General features: G+C 40.3%; 1 protein-coding gene across 1 annotated transcript in view; it reads right to left on the bottom strand.

Moving 5' to 3' along the window:
- Positions 1-22,475, bottom strand: part of Rab1a (RAB1A, member RAS oncogene family) — a 33,005-nt gene extending 10,530 nt beyond the window's left edge. The window contains exons 1-3 of the mRNA XM_042691129.1: positions 22,239-22,475; positions 4,790-4,862; positions 1,555-1,650 (exon numbers count right to left, since the gene is read on the bottom strand). Of these exons, the coding sequence (XP_042547063.1) occupies positions 1,555-1,650; positions 4,790-4,862; positions 22,239-22,261 (192 nt within the window). The 5' untranslated portion in view covers positions 22,262-22,475. The remainder of the gene's footprint in view (positions 1-1,554; positions 1,651-4,789; positions 4,863-22,238) is intronic.
- Positions 22,476-22,711: the final 236 nt, after the last annotated feature.

Raw genomic sequence — 22,711 nt, 5'->3', positions numbered from 1 at the left:
TATATTACCTCATAAAATTGACTACTCTAAAAAATACTTATTTTCTGGGGGTGAGGGGAGGATGGGAAGGGATGGGAAGGGGAAACAAAGGAGGAGGCTACAATGCTTGATAAGAAATGTACTCATTATCTTGCCCATGTCATTGTAACCCCTCTGTACAGTATTTTCACAATAAAAAAAATAAAAATAAAAAATACTTATTTTCTTAAAGACCGTAAGTAAGTCTACAATGGTAATATCTAGACACATGTTCAAGATATATAACTCAACAATTCAGAGCTGAAGGTGTGACTCACGTTGTTACAGAGTGCCTGTCTAAGCTGCTTTAATTGTGCATTGGGAATGGAAGGTGAGAAAGGCAAGCATGGCAGAGGAACCCAACGGTGCATATCACTTGGATCTATCAGTAACTTATCCAAATCATTAAACTTCATCCACTCTCCTCCTTATTTTAAAGTTCTAGCAAGAATGTATTTTAGTGTAACAGGATTAACAGAACATTTGCTGCTCCCTATGCAGGATATGGGAATAAAGATTCCTCGGTATCCATTTTCTGAGTAAAATGAACACATTAAAAAACTTAAGTTTACTTCCAACAAAATTCTTCTTCCTAGAGATGGAACATATCATCTGAAAGAAAAAAAGAAAAAAAAAGAGCCTAGTGCCAGTAGTTATGCCTGCAATTCTATCTACTCAGGAGCCTGAGACCTAAGGATCACAGTCCAAAGCAAAAGCCAGAAGCAGAGCTGTGAGTCGTGGCTCAAGTGGTAGAGCGATAACCTTGAGCAAAAAAGCTTACAGATAGCATCTGGGCCCTGAGTTCAGGCATCAGAACCAGAAAACAACAACAACAAAAAATCATACAGCATAACTAAGTAAATACTTGCCTTCAACTAAACCACGTATAAAGAGCCTCTCCTAGGTTTTATTTAATCTTCTATAGCTCTTAGCAGGGTAAATGACAAACAAAAATGCACATTAGCACTTTCATTTGTAACACAAGGTAAACCTGAACTTGGACCTCCACTGAATGAACTGGGTTTGAACTCTGGGCCTGGGTGGGCGCTGTCCCTCAGCTCTTCAGCTTAAGGCTAGCACTCTACCACTTGAGCCACAGCACCATTTCTGGCTTTCTGAGTGGTTTATTGGATATGAGTCACAGATGTTCCTTGCCAGGATTGGCTTTGAACTGCGATCCTGAGATCTCAGCCTACTGAGTAGCTAGGATTACAGGCATGGGCCACCAGGCATGGCCAGAATGAACTGTTTTATAAACATAAATTTAAATGGAGAGTTGGGAGTATAGCTCAGCTGTAGAATGGATGCTTAGCATTCAAGACAATCTGGGTACAATCTCAACGTAACAAAAGGGAAAGAGAAAGGAATTAATTACAATAAAAATTAGCTAGAAAATTCTTTTTAGCTAAGACAACTGATATCCCTCTATAATATATTCATGATTCTTACAATAACATTCAATTCTGTTAGCGTATTAAATATACGTAAAATACACTCTAAATTTACAAAAATAATTTCCAACTGAAAACCACTTACTATTTGAAGCTTGATTGTTTTGCCATCTAACTCTATAGTTCTTATTTTGAAATCCACACCAATTGTGCTGATGTAGCTTTCTGTATATGTATCATCCTGAAGAGGAAAAAAGTTAATGAAGAAAATTAATGTTCCAAAGAATACAACTAAAATTTTTTACTTAAATTTAGAATTTTTGCTTTTACCTATAATCAGTTTATAAACAGGTTTATAAGATGCTAATAATCACATAGTCACACTCAGGACTTCATGTTCTGCTTACAAAGCACCGGTTAGCAACTTTTCTTTCTTTCAGTTTTATCCAATCACTATTCTTTTCTTTTCTTTTTTTTTTTTTTGTCAGGTCATGGAGCCTGAACTCTGGGCCTGGGCACTGTCCCTCAGCTCTTCAGCTCAAGGCTAGCACTGTACCACTTGAGCCATAGCGCCACTTCCGGCTTTTTTATTTTTGTTTATGTGGTGCTGAGGAATCGAACTCAGGGTCTCAGGCATGCAAGGCAAGCGCTCTACCACTGAGCCACCTTTCCAGCCCTCACTATTCTTTTCATACGTATCAATTGGCAAATTATCATTTAGAAACTTTTATAGTTTTCAAAGGCTACAGAATTTTTTATATATGAGACTGATCTCAAAGTCCTAGACTCAAATAATCCTCCTGCTGCAGCCTCCTGCACGCTATAACTTCAAACGTGGTCCCTATGTCCAACATAAGTTTTCTAACTGCAATTCTTATTCACAACTACCCAAAGCAGTGATCAATTCACTCTTCTTCAACAAATTTCCCTTTGCTCTGCTTACATTATTTTGTTCTGTTTTATTTGCAATACTGGAAAGTGCACCTAGGTCTCATACTTGCTACACAACTCTATCACTTGAGCCATGCATGCCCTCAAGCCTTCTTCCTACAGATGTTTTATTAAGTCTATTGTACTTCATTATGATTTGTTAATTGAATATAGTTCAATTAAGATTCATACTTTTAGGGCTGGGAAGGTGGCTCAGTGGTAGAGAGCTTGCCTTGCATGCTTGAGGCCCTGGGTTCGATTCCTCAGCACCACATAAGCAAATAGAAAAAAGCCAGAAGTGGTGCTGTGGCTCAAGTGGTAGAGTGCTAGCCTTGAGCTGAAGAACTGAGGGACAGCACCCAGGTCCAGAGTTCAGGCCCCACGACCGGACCCAAAAAAAAAAAAAGCAGAAAAAAGCCAGAAGTGGTGCTATGGCTCAAGTGGTAGAGTGCCAGCCATGAGGGGAAAAAAAAAAAAAGCTAAACAAGATCAAGAAGCTCTGAGTTTAATCTTCATTGTACACACCTTTATACACCTACACACACCTACACACACACACACACACACACACACACACAATACTTCCTGGGTTGTTTTACTGTGTAGCTAGTACTGAAAATCTCTGATTTGCATTAATGGGTATCCTTAGAAGGATTTCCTTTTAAACACAAAATATCTCAGGCCATACCCAGATTTAATAAAAATTAAGTGATACCCAAGTCCTTTAATTACAAATAAAGTCAAAATCTTCCCTACATTAATTTGTGCTTCACATAGTATTTTTAAAGACTGCTCAAGTATCAAAGTTTTGGGTCCAGTTGTGGGCCTGAACTTGGGCCTGGGTGCTGTCCCTCAGCTCTTCAGCTCAAGGCTAGTGCTCTACCACTTGAGCCACAGCGCCACTTCCGACTATTTTTTTCTGCTTATGTGGTGTTGGGGAATCGAATCCAGGGCCTCATGCATGCAAGGCAAACGCTCTACCACTGAGCAACCTTCTGAGCCCTCAATGTGTTTTTAAGTAAACAATGTTTATTGTTTTGTGAAGGTCATCCTTAAATTAAGTGGGGGTTGAATGCACAGATCTGAAGAACACCATGACTGTGAGCACTCTGAATCTCAGCATTCCTTAAGGATATTCCAAAATACCAGTAAAAGTTTTAGACATCATTGCATCTGCTCTATCAGATAAATACCAACACAATGAAAAAGGAAAATGTCTTCTTAATATTACTCCTAACTACTTGTGATCTGGGAGTGTGGTCAGTGTTACAGAACAAGTAAGGCTCTGCGTTCATCTCATCACCACAATAAATAATTTACTTGTAATCACTAATGTCCATTGCTATTAGAATAATAGATCTGACCTAATGCACCTAAGAGGATACTGTTAACTCCCCAAGATTCTGATCCATAGTTGGAACCAATGATCTACCTACACAGTGAGAAGGAAACCATGGCAAATTTGAAGACTAATGAGATTGTGAATTATATTATGCCACAAGTCATGTATCTGTCAGTTTCAGCAAACAGAACAAACACTAGGTTGTACAATGAAATCTACAGCAGGACCTATCTTTTTGTTCTCCCAAAATCTAGCTTAAAATTTGTTTCATGTCTCTTTCAACACAGGCCAACTACTTTCCCTCCCTCACTCCAAATGTTTGGAATGAATTATTGCTTGCCATCTATAGAATGTTATACTTTATAACTACACCTCAGTGAATATTTTATGGAGAGGGTGATAGGGTGGCACTGAGTAACCCATATTGGTCTCCAGCTTGAGATCCTCCTGATGTATCTTCTAGATGATGGGCTTACAAGCATGTACTACCACACCCAGATTAATATTTTTCTTTCTTTCTTTTTTTTTTGTGCTGGTACTGGGTCTTCAGGGCCTCATGCTCTCACTTGGCTTTTTCATTCAAGGGTGGCATTCTACTATTTGAACCACACCTCAACTTTTAGCTTTATGCTAGTTAATGACATAGCTCATAGACTTTTCCTCAAGCTGACTTTGAATCATGATCCTCAGATCTCATCCTTCTGAGTAGCTAGGATTATAAGTATGAAGCCACTGATGCCCAGGTGAATTCATTAAGAACAACATCTAATAGTTCTAAGAAATCACTGGGGATATATTCTAGATTTTTTTTTTTTGAGCCAGTCCTGGGGCCTGAGTACTGTCCGAGCCTCTCTTGCTCAAGGATAGCACTCTACCACTTGAACCACAGCACCACTTCCAACTTTTTTTATGTAGTACTGAGGAATGGAATCCAAGGCTACATGCATGCTAGGCAAGCACTCTACCCACTAAGCCACATCCCCAGCCCCATATTCTAGAAAATTTATTCTCAATAAAATTTAGCTTTCTGTTTCCCTGGAAAACATACAGCACTGATTGTATTATTAAGCATATCATTAATTATGAAAGCATTATAATTTCAACTTACTGCAAACCTAAGAAGGAGGCAAGACTTTCCAACCCCAGAGTCGCCAATCAGAAGTAACTTGAATAAATAATCACTGTAAAAAGAAAAAGAAAAACACATTAAGAAAAAAGTATATTCCAAGTTTAAGTTCTGTAAAAACAAATACATAGCTAAGCGTAACAGCTCTCTCTGAAGACTGTAGGTCCTGAGAATCTCATGCATGGCTTCACAGAAGCAAAAATAAAACCAACAGAAGCTCTTTTGATAGGCAGTGATTACAGAAGCCATCATGCAATCAGCACAACTCCAAGGGGAGGAGATAAGGACCCCCAAACTATAAAAATGCCCTAGGAGAGGACTCCACTGGACTCTTTCTTCTTTGAGGTCCCTCTCTGAAGGCCTCACTATTTCCTTTGACTTTCAAATAAACTTACTGTTGATCTTAAAAAAAAAAAAAAAAGTTAGGCAATGCCACCTATGATCTCTGAAGTGAGTGAACTTCCACTTCCAAGTAAAGGAAAAGTAAGTGATACTCATTCTGGAAGAGTTCAAGAGACATATGAGTTCTCCATAGCACAGAATATAGAAAGTTCACATACTACTGAACTATTGTTCCAGCCTATACTATTAGCCTCTCCTTCAATTCCAAGACCAAATGTTTACATATAGCACTCGTCCAATTGAAGGGGCCTTTTACAATCCTTTCTTGTCATTCAGCTACAATTTTCTCCTTAAAAAAAGATAACTAAATTTCCAGAAGCTTGAGATTATAAATATGATGCATTACAAACCTAAAAATAAATGATAAAATCTTATCACCATTCTAAGCTTATATTACTAAAGTACTCTCTAAAAACATTCAGCACTAGGCCCTGGTGAACTGCCAGGACTAATCCAAAAACCTTTTCCAAGAATTTCTTCATGGATCAGAAGACAATGGACTATCTGCCCAAAGTCTCCAGAGAAATCCCTCAAAGATTCTCCCTTAGTTTGTTCAATTCTGTATGTTCTTTTAACGCACAGTAAAAATAATAGTAACAGCAAAAAGAATTTGCAGTTTTTTTAAGAAGGCATATATATGATTTTCGATTCTTTTATGATTTAGTTTCAAAAAGCGTTATCTACTTAAAGCTGAAATTCAAATGTAAGTTACAATTTAGATTCCAATTAGAATTATTATATGTAAGCAAGATGTAAATCCAAAGTAATAATGATAGTAATGATGATAGTGATATATGCCCGATTGTAAAAGGGAGAACAGTAGTAGGAAACAATGGGGGAGGGGAGGGCATGGTGATAGGGAAAGGAGTGAATGAGTGAAATGAGTGAAATATTCTATATACATGTATAAAATTAACAATATATTATAAGCCTGGTGCTGGTGGCTCATCCTGTAATCCTAGCTATTCAGAGGGCTGAGATCAGAGTGAAGGTTCAAAGCCAGCCTGGGCAAGAAACAAGAGTCCATAAGACTCTTATCTCCAATTAACCACCCAAAAACCACAATTAGTGCTGTAGCTCAATGGTAAAGCACTAGCCTTGGGCAAAAACACCTCAGGGACAGCACCCAGGCCCAGATCAAGCCCATGACCAGAGAAAAAAAACTTACCAAAACAAATCTACCATAATGAGCTGGGCATCAGTGGCTCAAGCCTATAATCCTAGCTACTCAGGAGGCTAAGAGCTGAAGATCATGGTTCAAAGCCAGCATGAGCAGGAAAGTCCATGAAATTTCTAACTCCAAAAAGCTACCAAAAAGCTGGGAGTGGAGCTATAGTTCAGAGCACCAGCCTTGAGCAAAAGAAGTGCAGGGACAGCACTCAGGCCCTGAGTTCAAGCCCCAAAATCGACACAAAAAATAACATAATGAGGGGCTGGGAAGGTGGCTCAGCGGTAAAACGCTTGCCTTGCATGCTTGAGGCCCTGGGTTCGATTCCTCAGCACCACATAAGAAAAAAGAAAAAAGCCAGAAGTGGTGCTGTGGCTCAAGTGGTAGAGGGCTAGCCTTGAGCTGAAGAGCTGAGACAGCGCCCAGGCTCAGAGTTCAGGCCCCACGACTGGACCAAAAAAAATAAAAAATAAATAAATAACATAATGAAACAAACTATTAAAAGAAGGAGAATGTGAAAGGACAGAAGATTAAAAAAAAGAAGGTTGAGTTTTATCAAAGTATATTATATCTACGTAAGGAAATACAACAATGAACCCCTTCATACAATTCACTGTAATAAAATTTTTAAAAGATATACAACTCTTAGAAATTATTATTTCTGGGGGCTGGGAAGGTGGCTCAGTGGTAGAGTGCTTGCCTTGCATGCATGAGGCCCTGGGTTCGATTCCTCAGTACCACATAAGCAGAAAAAGCTGGAAGTGGCGCTTTAGCTCAAGTGGTAGGGCGCTAGCCTTGAGCAGAAATGCTGAGGAACAGTGCTCAGGCCCAGAGTTCAGGCCCCACGACCAACAAAAAAAAAAAAAGAAAAGAAATTATTATTTCTGGTAATATAAATTACATAGGTTTATTCATAAAAGGTAATTACATACATAATGTGCAGTACACTAAATATCTTTTATACTTTACCAAATTATCATAGTAGCCGGACATCCATGGCTCATGTTTATAATCCTAGCTATTCAGGAGGCTAAGATCTAAGAATCTCAATCAGCCTGAGCAGGAAAGTATGTGAGACTCTTATCTCCAATTAACTACCAAAAAGCAAGAAATGGCATTGTGGCTCAAAGAGGTATAGCACTTCAGCCTTAAGTCTAAAAACTCAGGGACAGTGCCCAGGCCCTAAGTTCAAGCCAAAGACCAGTACCAGAAAACAAATAAAAATAAAAATATATCTAAATACTATCCAGCAGCAAAACAGATCACAGAATGAAATAAACAGTAGTCAAGGAAATCAGAGGAAGAGGGATATAGACTCAATGGTACAGTACTTGCTTAGCACATAAACTCCAGTAGTGGGAAAAGGGGACCAATTAAAGCTAAAAATGAACTAAATTAACATCCTTCCTAGTTTGAGATTCTATGGGTTTATACACAAAAAAAACATCCTCTGAATAGGTAGTAGACCCTCTTACAATAAAGGGGTGAACTGGGCCACAGAAGATGCCTGAGGTATCATTACCTGAAAGAGCAACTTCTCTACTTTATTTCAGATCAATTATAAGGAAATTATAAGGAAAAAAATGTTTCTTAATTGTGTTAAAAACTATATTATGACTAAAGAAATTAATTTTTTAATCATTTACCAGTGACTACACTTTTAAATTTTTACAAATACAACATATACTATTTGGGAACATTATAAATTTCTAATAATTTATTATTATTCAAAACCATTATAGCGTCTAGGAGCCAAGAGGCTGAGTCAGGGTGATCACTAACTTATCTCCCAAAAAAGCCATTAAAGATATAATTTGAAGAACAAAGTATTCTGCACTTGTGGGTGTTTCACTCAGCCATATGAAAAAAATGAATTATACATTCTATACCAGATCCATGAAAGGCCATCCGAGAGTACTTGTTTCTGTTTAGTTTTATTGCCATTATTATCTGAATATAATCTTGACTTCACTGGTATACTTACGTCTTTTTGACAGGCAAGCATTAACATTTCCAATACCTTTAAAAAAAGTCATTATCATTCGATCATGGAAGAATACTCTTTAAAAAGTTACCAGTTTCAAAATTCTACTCGAATAAACACTTTTCGTGATTAAATTACTAAACTAACTAAAATATGAAGTGGCAGAGATAAATGAGCTTGTTTCTGAATTGCTACTCAATTCTAAAACCCTGAGACTGTTATGTTCACAATATATATTTTTTAAATGTTTAAGAAAATGGAAGAGTAGGGGCTGGGAAGGTGGCTCAGTGGTAGAGCGCTTGCCTTGCATGCTCGAGGCCCTGGGTTCGATTCCTCAGCACCACATAAGCAAAAAGAAAAAAGCCGGAAGTGGCGCTATGGCTCAAGTGGTAGAGCGCTAGCCTTGAGCTGAAGAGCTGAGGGACAGTGCCCAGGCCCAGAGTTCAGGCCCCACGACCGGACCAAAAAAAAAAAAAGAAAGAAAATGGAAGAGGAAAAAAAACAACAACAACAAAACATGTTCATACCTGTAATCCTAGCTAGGAGAGAGGATGGACAGGAACTTACAGTTCAAAGCCAAGCCAGGCATACACAAGCCTCCCCTCTCAACTAATAGGGTATGATGATATGAACTTGTCATGCTGGTTATGTGGCAGGCTGAGATCCAGAGGATTATGGTTCCTGGCTAACCTTTGAGATTCAAGTCTTAAAGGAAGAAGCTAGATGTAGTCAAACACAACAGTGAGATCATGGTCTAGTCAAATGCTCAGGGAGGGGGGAAAAAACCATTTCAAAACTAACCTGTACAAGCTGGGTACTAGTGGCTCACACACCTGTAATCCAAGCTACAAGAGGCTAAGAAGCTAAGATGTGAGGACCATGGTTCAAAGCCAGCTGAGAAAGTCTGTAAGAGTGCGAATTAACCATCAAAAAGCCAGGAGCAGAGCTGTGGCTGAAGTAGTAAGTTTGAGGGTGTGTGTGTGTGTGTGTGTGTGTGTGTGTGTGTGTGTGTGTGTGTGTGTGTGTGTGTGTGTGTGTGTGTGTGTGTGTGTGTGTGTGTGTGTGTGTGTGTGTGTGTGTGTGTGTGTGTGTGTGTGTGTGTGTGTGTGTGTGTCAAAGAAATTGCCTCCTATTGCTGCTGGCTGAAGTAGTAAGTTTGAGGGTGTGTGTGTGTGTGTGTGTGTGTGTGTGTGTGTGTGTGTGTGTGTGTGTGTGTGTGTGTGTGTGTGTGTGTGTGTGTGTGTGTGTGTGTGTGTGTGTGTGTGTGTGTGTGTGTGTGTGTGTCAAAGAAATTGCCTCCTATTGCTGCTACCTGCTAACAAAATTTGTATGCTAAAAAACTTGATTTTCCTAGCCGGGCACCAGTGGCTCATGCCTGTAATCCTAGCTACTCAGGAGGCTGAGATCTGAGGATCATCAGGAAAGTCTGGGCAGTTAAGTCCATGAGACTTTTTTTTTTTTTTGGTCCAGTTGTGAGGCCTGAACTCTGGGTCTGGGCACTGTCCCTCAGCTCTTCAGCTCAAGGCTATAGCGCTCTACAACTTGAGCCACAGCGCCACTTCCAGCTTTTTTCATTTTTGCTTATGTGGTGCTGAGGAATCGAACCCAGGGCCTCATGCATGCAAGGCAAGCGCTCTACCACTGAGCCATCTTCCCAGCCCGAGACTTTTTTTTTTAATTGTGAAAATACTGTTCAGAGGGGTTACAATTACATGGGCATCCATGAGACTCTTATCTCCAATAAGCCACTAGAAAACTGGAAGTGGCGCTGTGGCTCAAGCAGTAGAGCACTTGCCTTGAGCTGAAGAGCTGAGGGACAGCGCCCAAGCCCAGAGTTCAAGCCCCACGGTTGACCAAAAAAAAATTTTTTTTTTATTTTCCAGGAACTGGAAACAAGGTTTTTATTTTGTTGCTGTTTTTATTTTCTTTTTTTTGACTTGTTTATCTGTCTTTGGGAAGATAAGAAGGGGCCCAGAAATGGAGGGACAAAGGTGAACAAATGCAGCAGTGGTACTCACTAGACACTATGTTGAAAATGAACTATATAACTTGTGGGCAGGGATGGGAAGTAAAAACTGGGAGAGAGCAAGGGAAGGGGTGACATTGTCCAAAAAGTCATTACTTATATAATTGCAATCCCTCTGTATATCACCTTTATCATAACAAATTTTTTAAAAAATGATTGCACTAATACCTAATTAGGTTTAACAGAATTAGACGATTTCTCCAAAACATCTATCACAGTGTCTGGTACATTAAAGGAGCACTGTAAGTGGCAATTACTTCTCCTTCCTCCCTTTGAACCAAGAGGTAACTTAAAAACTAAAATTATTTTAGAGGGCTGGGAAAGTGGCTCAGTGGTAGAGGGCTTGCCTTGCATGCATGAGGCCCTGGGTTCGATTCCACAGCACCACATAAGCAAAAAGAAAAAAAACAGAAGTGGCGCTGTGGCCCAAGTGGTAGAGCGCTAGCCTTGAGCTGAAAAGCTGAGGGACAGCGCCCAGGCCCAGAGTTCAGGCCCCATGACCGGAACCAAAAAAAAAATAAAATAAAATAAAATTATTTTAGATATAAAGATTAAACATCATTACCCAAAGCTTCTGTTCAGAGGATGAGTAGTAACAAAAGCTAGCAGGATTTTATCTGAAGTCAAAGTTTCAAATTTGCCTCTAATAGATCCAAGTATATAATTAAACCAGCCCAGCTGGGTGCCGGGCCTGTAATCCTAGCTACACAGGAGGCTGAGATCTGAGGATTGCGGTGCAAAGTCAGCCCCGGCAGGAAAATCTGTGAGACTCTCATCTCCAATAACCACTAGTAAACTGGAAGTGGCGCTGTGGCTCAAGGGATAGAGCTCGCCTTGAGCTGAAGAGCACAGGGACAGCGTCCAAGCCCAGAGTACAAGCCCCACGACCGACAAAAAAAAAAAAATTAAACCAGCCATAGCTCCCAAAGCTTGGCAACACACTAAATAGTACCAAGGTCTCCAAGCATATCATCTACAAGAAGTCAGTTCTCTACTTCATTTGCTTTTTTTTTTTTGGGGGGGGGGGGGAGGGGTCCGGTCGTGGGGTTTGAACTCTGGGCCTGGGCGCTGTCCCTCAGCTCTTCAGCTCAAAGTTAGCGCTCTACCACTTGAGCCACTTCCAGCTTTTTTTCTTTTTGCTGGGGAATCGAACCCAGGGCCTCATGCATGCAAGGCAAGCACTTCACCACTGAGCCACCTTCCCAGCCCTTCATTTGCTTTTTATTCACAGAAAGAATTCATGAATTACATGGCCCCAAATATAAATATACAAGACAGTCAAATCGACAGAAATAAGAATGCATACAAATTACTTCAACCCTTCAGAATTTAAATTATGACTTAAAATATTTTGGGGGGGAGTGGGCACAGGGTCTCCCTTATCAGGACTTAAATTATTTTGGGGGGGAGTGGGAACAGGGTCTCCCTAAGTTTCCCAGGCTGCCTTGGAACTTACAATCCTGCCTAAGCCACCCAAAAGGCTGTGATCACAGGTATCTGCCACTATGTCCAGTTCACAAACCCTTCTTAACATGTGTTTAAAAAAATAAAATTGGGGCTGGGAAGGTGGCTCAGTGGTAGAGTGTTTGTCTTGCATGCCTGAGGCCCTGGGTTCGATTCCCCAGCACCACATAAGTAGGAAAAAAAAAGCCGGAAGTGGTGCTGTGGCTCAAGTGATAGAGCGCTAGCCTTGAGCTGAAGAGCTGAGGGACAGCGCCCAGGCCCAGAGTTCAGGCCCCACAACCAGACCCAATAAATAAATAAATAAATAAAAATAAAAAAGTGGGGGACTGGGAAGGTAGAGTGCTTCCCTTGAATGCATGAGGCCCTGGGTTCGATTCCTCAGCACCACATAAGCAGGAAAAGCCGGAAGTGGCACTGTAGCTCAAGTGGTAGAGCACTGGCCTTAAGCTGAAGAGCTGAGGGACAGCACCCAGGCCCAGAGTTCAAGCCCCACGACCGACAAAAAAACAAAACAAAACAAAAACAAAACACAAGAGTTAACTTGTTACCTAGGTATATGGCATAGTGGGAGAGAACTTCCCTAGTATTAACAAGGTTCTGGGTTCAATCTTGTGCGTAGCAAAAATTAATATAAAGCACATTGATTTGTAATAAGTGTTCTATTATGTTAGAATATCAGTTATTTTAACTACTTTGTACAAGCTCACTTCAGCAGCACACATAAAACAGTATTTTCCAAGTTGTAAGCACCTGTAGCACAGTTCATGTTTTATAACTGAAAATAACAAAATAAACAAAAATGTTTGAAGCTATAGCTCAGTGGTAGAATACTTGCCTCGCTATCATTATCCTAGGTAAAGTATTCTCTATGTGTGTCCTGTGTGTGTGTGTGTGTGTGTGTGTGTGTGTGTGTGTGTGTGTGTGTGTGTGTGTGTGTGTGTGTGTGTGTACACACAAGCACAGGAAGATGCGGGGGTTAAATATAATTTTATTATAATAAAGGTGGTGTACAGAGGAGTTACTATCTCACAATTCAGGTAATGCATACATTTCTCTTTTGGACAATGTCATCACTTCCTTGGCTTTATCCCAGTTCACAGGAAAATTTTTCTTTGTTAAAATTATATAGGATTCTAGGCATTTACACAAAGTGAGACCAAAGGAGGATACTATTAGGGGAGAAATACAATGTCTATGTGCTCTGATCATATAAAATAGTATTTATCAAAATGAACTCCAGAAAATGGAAACAAGATTTTTTTTCTTTGTTGTTTTGTTTTGTTTGTCTTTGGGAGGGTAAGGGGGCATATAAATGAGAGAAAGGGTAAACAAATGCAGCAGTAGTACTCACTAGCCATTATGTTCAAAATGGACTATATATAATTTGTGGGTGAGGACAGGAGGGAAAAACTAGAATAACAGAAAGAGGTGACACTGTCCAAAAAGAAATGTGCTCATTATTGTACTTATGAAACTGTAAGCCCACTGTATATCAACTTCATAATAACAATAAAAATATTTTTAATTTAATGGGAAATATTTGGAAGCAAGGCACTAGTGGCTAATGCTTTAATTACTCAGGAGGCTGAGATCTGAATTTGACCAGGTTAGAAGCCAGCCAGGGCAGAAAAAAAAATCTAGGATTCTCTTATCTCTAAGTTACCAGCAAAAAGACAGAAGCAGCATTGTGGCTCAAGTAGAAGCATCAGCCTTGTGTGAAAAATCTAAGTTGCGGTACATGGCCCTGAGTTCAAGCCCAAGTATTTACATAAAAGAAAAAAAAAAGAAAATATTTGAATGGAGCAATTTTTTTTTGGTCCTTTTTTTTTTTTTGTTTCATATTGGAGCCTGAACTCTGTCTGAGCTTGGGCACTGTCCCTCAGCTCTTCAGCTCAAGACTAGCACTCTTATCACTTGAGCCACAGCGCCACTTCCGACTTTTTCTGCTTAGGTGGTGCAGAGGAATCAAACCCAGTGCCTCACGCATGCAAGGGAAGCACTCTACCACTGAGTCACCTTCCCAGCCGGCAATATTTTTTTTTTTGGAAAGAGGGATATAGGACAGACTAGATAATCAAAATAAAATCAGGTCCAAAAAAACCAACGTTTTAAAACTCAAATGGAAAGATAGCTCATTGGCACTACACTTAACTAGGATACACAAGGCCCAAGTACCACTTCAATATTGTAGTGTGTATATGTGTGTGTGTATATATATATATATATGTGTGTGTATGTATGTATGTGTATATATATATGTTGTAAACATATACATATATACATATATGTACATATTCATGCATATATTTTAGATGTCCTAGTATACATGCCTATAAATGGGTTACAAATAACTGTACTAAATCAAAGAAATGGAAAATATAGGCTGAATAGAAAGGACAAAGAATAATTCCACTTAAATACAACTGTTAGGCAAAGGAAAATATATTCTCTAAGTCCATAATACTTCTTGAAAAATGCAATTATATACTTGGTTATTTTTAAAGCTAATTTGAAGTACAAACTGCAAAAATATCCTTCAGAAAATGCCCTAGCTGGCACATATAGCAGACACATATCAAACAGTGACCATTCTTATTAAACTGTGATGTTTCCCTTTGCAAGCAAAAACATGCACACACAAAATTACTCATTAGAATTAAGAGTCTGCCAACATGCATGCACAACTGGAGCCTATCTATCTGGGTTTAATAAGGCAGGATATGTGGGCCGTCTGAGCCAACCAATCACAAAAGAACCCACAAAATCTTCATTTCCAACCTAGTTTTTCTTCTCAGAACTGGGGTTTGAACCCAGGAACTCTAGCTTGCTAGACAAGAGATCTGAATCACATCCAAGCCCTACCATTTTTGAGACAGGATCTACCTAACTTTACCCCACAAGTTTTATGCAGTGATTACAGATACCCACAATTACAGATATCTGCTGCCACAAGGCATCACATCAAATTCCTACTTCCTTGCACTGTGTTTTTCATGTTTCAGTCAGCCAACAAGCCAATAAACAACTTTTCCAGGTTCTCAGAAATATTTTGTTTTGGAAGAAAAAATTAGAAATACTTCCAGAGTGGTGGGGGCGGAGGTAAGATGAACGTTTTTCTCCCTTCAATTCTATTCCAGATACCAAAGAGCAATCTCAGTCAGTATCTACAAGGGAAACAAAAGAACAGTCTGACTATTCATTTCTCCCTCTAAAGAAAAAAACAGACGGAGGTAGAGCACGTTCTGCCCCTATCTCTTACTAAAACTCCAAAGGGAAGTTTGGACAAAGAATAAAACACTGGTAAGCCAAACATTTAAGATACCTCAATAACTGATATACACACCCTTTTTTATTTTTCTGTATCTTGAGACATTAAAAGTTGACTATTTAAGCTTTTTCTTTTTCAATCTCAAAACCTTAACTAGGCAGTAATGGCTCACACCTGAAATCCTTGTTACTAAAGAGGTAGAAATCTGAGGATCGTGGTTGAAAAGCCCACGAGACGCTTAATCTCCCACTATCAAAAAACCAGAGGTGGAGCTATGGCTCAAGTGAGAAAGCACTAGAAAAAGCCTTGAGAACAGGACTTGAATTCAAGCCCTACAAACAGCACAAAAAAAAAAAAAAAAACAACTTAAGCACTTCTTTTTTTACTCTAAACATCTTCATATATTAGAAGAGGCGAGAGTAAATATTAGCAAAAGTATATTGTCTTTACTACAAAAAACAAAATGACCATTATAATTACAAATAGTGAAACAGTCACACTGCCCATAAAGGAACTTACACACAGTCAAAAGACTGCTAATAGGATGTGAATATAACAAAGTGCTAAGTGCTGGTGGCTCATACCTGTAAACCTGGCTACTCAGGAGGCTGACAGCTGAGGATCATGGTTTGAAGCCAGTCAGGGCAGGAAAGTCCTTAAAACTTTTATCTTTAATTAACCACCAGAAAAGCAGAAGTAGCGCTTTGGCTCAAGTGGTAGAGTGTTAGCCTTGAGCAAAAAGCTCTCAGGGAAGATATGTATTCAAATGTTTTTTTCTTTCATGCGATAGTTTCTAACACATTTATAAGATTATTTCTTTGTTGCTTTGTATGTCCCTCCAGCAAGGTATAACCCCTGCTTTCACTATATTTGATGTTGGTATAATTTGTGGAGGGGAAGGGAAAAACAAATCGCTTAAATAGGGATTTAGGTGGACCCACTGCAACAATGAGATGTACAAGTCGATATGTCGAAAACAAACTTTACAACTTTGGTGGAGGGGGGAAAGAGGTTTGGGGGGGAGGATGGGAAGGGATGGGAAGGGGAAACCAAGGAGGAGGCTACAATGCTTGATAAGAAATGTACTCATTATCTTGCCCACGTCATTGTAACCCCTCTGTACAGTATTTTCACAATTTAAAAAAAGTGCTCAAGGACAGTGCTCAGGCCCTGAGTTCAAGCCCACGACTGACCAAAAAAAAAAAAAAAGAAAGAAAAAACACGATGCAATACTCCAGAACCTGGGTTCAATTCTTAGCACTACTAAAAAAAATAAAAACAAAAAGTAGTAACAGCTGGATGTTGGTGGCTCAAGCCTGTAATCCTAGCTACTCAGGAACCTGAGATCTGAGGATCGCAGTTCAATGCCAGCCTGGGTAGCCAAGCCCATGAGACTCTTATCTCCAACTAACCACCAGAAAACCGGAAGTGGCATTGTGGCTCAAGTGTTAGAACACTGGCCTTAAGCTAAAGAGCTCAGGGACAGCGCCCAGGCCCAGAGTTCAAACTTACCACTGACAAAAAAAAAAAAAAAGAAAAGAAAAGAAAAGAAAGTGGTAACAATAGTAAAGTCTAAGGACATAGCTCAAGTGACAGAACACATGTGAAAGACACTGGGTCCAGCCCCACCAATTTTTTTTCAATTCTTTAAGTTTCCCTATAACAATTATCACTTTCACACAAACAAAAGTCTTCAGATATATTTCATATATACAGCCACTAGAAACTTAAATTACCCGAAGAACTACAGATATTAATTTTCTATAGCTCTAAAGACATTTTAAAAGTCAGAGTATACACTATAATACTAGTCACTTTTCTTCTTTAAGTTCTGTTAATAGGCTAGGGGTTTGTATGTAACTCAAGAGATAGAGCACTGTTTCCTGACAAGTACTGGCTCTGGCTTTGATCCCAGCACCTCAAAACATTAAAATTAAGGTGGGTGCCAGTGGCTCACATATAAAAAAAAAATTTTAATTAAAATTAAAAATTAATTTAAAAAGCTTAGGAGGAAAGCAAAGGGATGACATGGTTCAAAAAGAAATGCACTCATTTACCTGACTTATGAAATAATAACTCCTCTGTATAGCACCTTAATAACAATAATAAAATTATATTTTTAAGAAACTAAAGAAAAACAATATGAAAGCCAGAAATGGTATTATTAATAAAATTATGCTGTCACAGAAACATAACTAATTAACTTGCTTTCTAATATGTGCATGCACACTGATGCTTATACTCAGGGCCTGGTAACTTGCTTTCTAATATGTGCGTGCACACTGATGCTTATACTCAGGGCCTGGGCACGGTCTCTGAGCTTTTCTGCTCAAGGTTAGCACTCTACCACTTGAGCCATAGCTCCACTTCCAGCTTTTGGTAGTTCACTGAAGATAAGGATCTCACAAACTTTCCTGCCCAGGGTGGCTTTGAACTGCAATCCTCAGCATCCTGAGTAGCTAGGATTAAAGGTGTGAGCACTGGAGCCTGGTGTACTTTCTAATACTTTTAAGGGGGAAAAAAAAAACTGAAGCAACAACACTTGACAAAAAAAGAAAGGTCATATATTCTTTCAATACCCCATTACAGAAAAGCAAACTTTAAAAGACTGATAAAATTTTGACACTGTGGAATCATATTTAGTTAGCACTGCTAACTGGGGCCTGGGCACTGCCCCTTAGCGTTTTTGCTCAAGGCTGGCACTCTACTACTTGAGCCACAGCTCCACTTCTAGCCAGAAGTGTGTGTGGATATACTGGTGATGAGTCTCACAGATTTTCCTGCCCAGGTTGGTTTCAAACCTCAATCTTCTATCTCAGCCTCTGAGTAGCTAAGACTACAAGGAATGAGCCATTAGCACTGGGAAGAACAGAGTAGGAAAAGCAAAAAACAACATAAATTACTTAAAAATCTTTCTGCACCAAGTAACTATAGAACTACTATATTAGCTTCTACAGTAGCTCAATGGTGCACTCAAAAGTACCTACGTTTCATTTTAAACACAATCCTTAGTTCAAAGACAAAAGTAGTGAAAATAATTTTCTTGATACCAAACCAAAAAAAAAATCCACTAGAAGCAAATAGATTTATAAAAAATGTTCTGGTATGAGAATAATGTTAAGTATTTCTTCTTAAGTATTGTGTTAATCACTGCCTGCCTTACTACCTCCTCAGAAAATTAAATCATACTTCAGATCTCCAGAAAAATGAAAGCTTTGATAATTTCCTTGTTTTTCCAGTTAAAATCATACTACTAGGACCTTGGCTCAAGTAGTTTGAACCCTGAGATCAAACTCCACACTACCTGAAAAAGTTTACACTTCCAATGTATTTCTGGAACTAAAATACAAATGAGTCAATTACCCTACCTTAAAGATAATCTTTAAGGCTGATTCTCCCAAATCAGCCTAATAATACAGGAAGCATTCAGAAGAATAAATTAAAGTTGTTTTTTTCATGTATTTTTTTCTCCTCACTGCTAAACCAAAAGCTAACAAGGATCATAAAGAATATTCAGTAGTAAATTGACCAACAGGTAATCATAGGTCAACCAACATAAAGCTATAATCCTATTCATCCTAAGACAATCAAGCTTTTGTCAAGATGCCATTTTCATTACCAAATTTAGAGCACTTATACTTGTTTCTCTAAAGGCTACATTATTATCAATAGTAGTATTGTTATTAGTATTATGATGATACTTGAAAGTAAAGAAACATCTGGGGCCTACTTGTAAATATTAATATGCACTATTCATTAGTTATTAAAACATCTGGGAATCTGGAATGTCTCTATTTAAAGTTTTAATTTAAGAGAAAGTGTAAGATTCTAATGTTTAGAACAGAATGTTAAAGAAAATGGGATTTGGAGTGCTAAAATTCTATTGATTCTCTATTTTCCAAATTTTCTCTAATTACAATGGTAACCAACTTCAGTAAAGACAAGAAAAAACTGTTATGGGCAAATTTCTAAAAAGTTGATTGCCTTTGTGATATTCTCTACAAACATATCTGTCACCTCTACTGAAGCAATTTTCACTAACACTTATGCAAAAGTTTCCTAAATTCTTAGATTTCATTACCGTCTAGAATGCCAATATAGTAGGCCAAATACTGACAAGTGATTTTGGATTTCTGTTGAAGTTAGTACACTAAAGTCCTCAAAAAGATGATTTGGCAGTCTTAAAAATCGCTATCCTTGCCATTCCTCTTTCTTCTCCCTCTCCAAAAATTATCAGGGGAGGGAGGGAGGGAGGAAGAGGGAGAGTGGGAAAAGGAGAGAGGGAGAGGGAGGGAGGGAGGGAGAGAGAGGGAAGGAAAGAGGGAGGTAGGGAGAGAATGAATGAATACTAAGACTTAAACTCAGGGTCTAGGGACTGTCTAAAGAGGGAGGGGTGAGGGAGGGAGAGAGAGAGGGAGGGAATGAATACTAAGACTTGAACTCAGGGTCTAGGGACTGTCCCTTAGCTTTTTTCTCTGAAGGCAAGCACTCTACCACTACAGCTAGAGCTACAGCTCCACTTCTGGCTTTTTAGTGGTTAGAGATAACATCACACAAACTCTGCCCACACTGGCTTTGAAACACAGGACTTATCCTCAGAGTCTTTTAACTTTCATTTCACACACTGAAAGCAGGAAATGTTGCTCTTTTTCTATTTCTCCCTACTTTAATCATGTTAGAAAAACATAAATCTTTGCTAAAACTTTGAAAAAGAAAAATCATTCTCAATCCCTCTGCTGCTCCACATTAATTGCTAATAACTGTTAAAAGTGTCTTTTCAAAACCCAACAGCCAACCACAACACACTACAGTCCTCTGAAATCTTATTGCTCTGATCTATGCTAAACATCTGGAATGAGCTTTATCTTTGGTATTACACATTTTTTAAATTTATTTTCTATATATTACATTTATCAGCTCCTTGGGTAGGACATGGTAGTACATCAGCACTAGAGAGGATGAGACAGGAGGATCTCCAGTTAAGAGGACATGCCACCTGGTCTATTTAACAAAACAAACAAACAAAAAACCCTTTTAAGTTAAGGTTCACATTTCTAAATCCTACCACTGCTAAAAACAACTTACTTGAAAATGATTTCTAGCACCTAAAGAGTGCTCTTAATAATTTTTCAAATTTGTTTACATATTTTTGAACTTTACCATTCCATTAACAGGAATGACTCCTACTATACCATTTTACAAATGGAGAAACAAATTCAGAGGTTGAATAACTTTTCTAATTTCTGTTCAACTAGTTAATCAAGATCTTTTTACTGCATTAAACATATGTAGAAAATATGGGAAGCTCCTGAATAGCAAATGCTCACAAATCTCAATAAAGTAGCTCTGTCCACCTTTGCTCAACTGTGCAAATGTCCTCGGAGGCCTTGATTAAAAAAATTTTTTTAACTACCAACATAGCAAATATGTTATTATAAGACCACTAATCTCAACTTCTTAAAGTACACTATTTTTATTAAATGTCATGGCTCCTGTTTAGTGAAAGAGACTCTTCAGGATCAAACCACAGTATTACAAAACTTGAAATCAGAATGCATTTTTGCAAGAGCCATGTGACACACACATGACAGGCAGTTAAAATGATGATGGATGGATCTTTTAGGGGACAATGTTTAGCTGTGATTAACCAAAGCAGCAAATAAACTAAACGTTTGAAAAACACCAATTTCTGCTTTTAAAAAATTTCCTTCTCCTTCTAACGGCAGCTGACACTAAAGAGGCTTCTGAACCTAAAGAAGACAATCAATTACATCTCTAGTAGTTCATTACTTACTGTTCATGTACGGGACCTTTATGAGGATTCTTTTTTAATACCACTGAAGAGAGCCCAACAAAGTCTTCCCAAGTAAAGTGAACACCAGTTCACATGAAAGGTGCCAGGTAATAGCTAGGCACTGATGGCTCACACCTGTAATCCTACCTACTCAGAAGGCTGAGACCTGAGGCTCACGGTTCAAAGCCAGCCCAGGCAGTAGTCTCTGTGAGACTCTTATTTCCAATGAACCACTTAAAAACTGGAAGTGGAGTTGTTGCTCAAAGTGGTACAGCAGAAGAGCTCCCTGAGTTCAAAGCCCCAAAACCGATTTTTTTTTTAAAATGCCAGGTGTGTCACATCTGCTCTGGTGACTTCTTGAGTCAGCAAGAAAAAGGAATGCATTAACTTTTCATGACACGTCATGGAACCTCATTCCCTATCTGCAAACATTCAAGCAGGTAATACAAAACCTACTGTTCTATCATAGGTCCCATTCGTTTCTCTATCAACTTGACAGCAAAGTCTTGCTGTATTCTCACAGTATTAGAAAGATATGCCTCGGGCTTAGTGGTGGTCGGTGTTGCTACGGTTGACCTACGGAAGACCAAATGACTTAGGTGCCCTTTAAAAAAGAAAAAAAACAAGCTCACAGAAACAAGGGTGTTGTGGGGGGAGGGGGGGGAGGAGGGTGGAGAGGAGAAGCAATGGATCGGTGAGTTCCACAACTCTTCGAGGAGACCACTCAAAGAAAACCAAGTCATTTACACGGCTTCTCACTCAAAAAAGAAACTAAGCCATTTAAATCGCTTCTCACCATGGACTCATTCTCCTCAGCCCCACGCAGTTTCCGAAAGCATCCATATTACCTGAGAGCGGGCAGGCAGGGTGCAAGGGCTCCGGGGGCTTGTCCACCCGGCTGGAGATGGACAGGCCCAGGCCGGATCCACCCAGCGCTGCTGACAGCTAGCTCCGCGGAGCGCGGGCGCAGGGTCTGACGGCGCCCTCTGCGAGAGCGCTCCCCACCCACCCTCCTCCCGGGAAAGCCAAGTCCTCCCGAAAGTCACGGCCTCCCGGCGAGCTCGCCCTTCCCGCCGCCCCTCCGCCCGACTCCGGCCTCCCCCCACCCCCTCCCCGCGGACAGTTCCTCCGCCCCGGCCCGACCCCGGGCGGCTCACCCCGCGGCCGAGCCCAGCCCGGCCCGGCCCGACCCCTCCCCCGGCCGCCCTCGGCCGCCAGACAATGGGCCCCGGCCGCCGGCCTCTGCGGTGCCGGCGCTCCCGCGCTCCCCCGGCCGCCCCAGCCCTCCTCGCCCCTCGGCGGGCCCGGGGCTGCCCGGCACTCACTATTCGGGATTCATGCTGGACATGTCACTGCAGCTGCCGCCGCCGCCACCGCCGTCCTTGCTGCCGCAGCCGCCGCCCTGACTCTCCGCGCCACGGGTAATCGAAAGAAAGGAATGAGATCGGCTGTTCCGGTAGAGCAAACGTCTTCCCGACTCCGACCCTTAGAACACAATCAGCAGCCGCCGCCACTCAGCTATCGCTTCCACCCAAGATGGCCGCCGGCGAACCAGGAAATAGGGAAGCCTCAGACCAAGGGGCCTTTACACAGCCCAAAGGGCGGCCGTGTCGCGCGGCACGCCGGGAAAGAGAGGCGCGAGCGCTGCTGTGCGCCCTGAGGACCCAGGTGCGGCGCGGCAGTCCGCACTCAGTTTCCCGCCAGGCGCTGCGCCCAGAGCGCATGCGTACTTGACAACTTGTCGCCCTCCCCATTCCCTTACTCCCTTACTTCCCCACCCTTGGCCCCTCCCTGCTCC

The sequence above is a fragment of the Dipodomys spectabilis genome, unplaced genomic scaffold (genome assembly GCF_019054845.1).
Source record: "Dipodomys spectabilis isolate Male_0828 unplaced genomic scaffold, ASM1905484v1 ptg000141l, whole genome shotgun sequence".
NCBI lineage: Eukaryota > Metazoa > Chordata > Mammalia > Rodentia > Heteromyidae > Dipodomys > Dipodomys spectabilis.
This window is presented reverse-complemented; position numbering and strand designations above follow the sequence as displayed.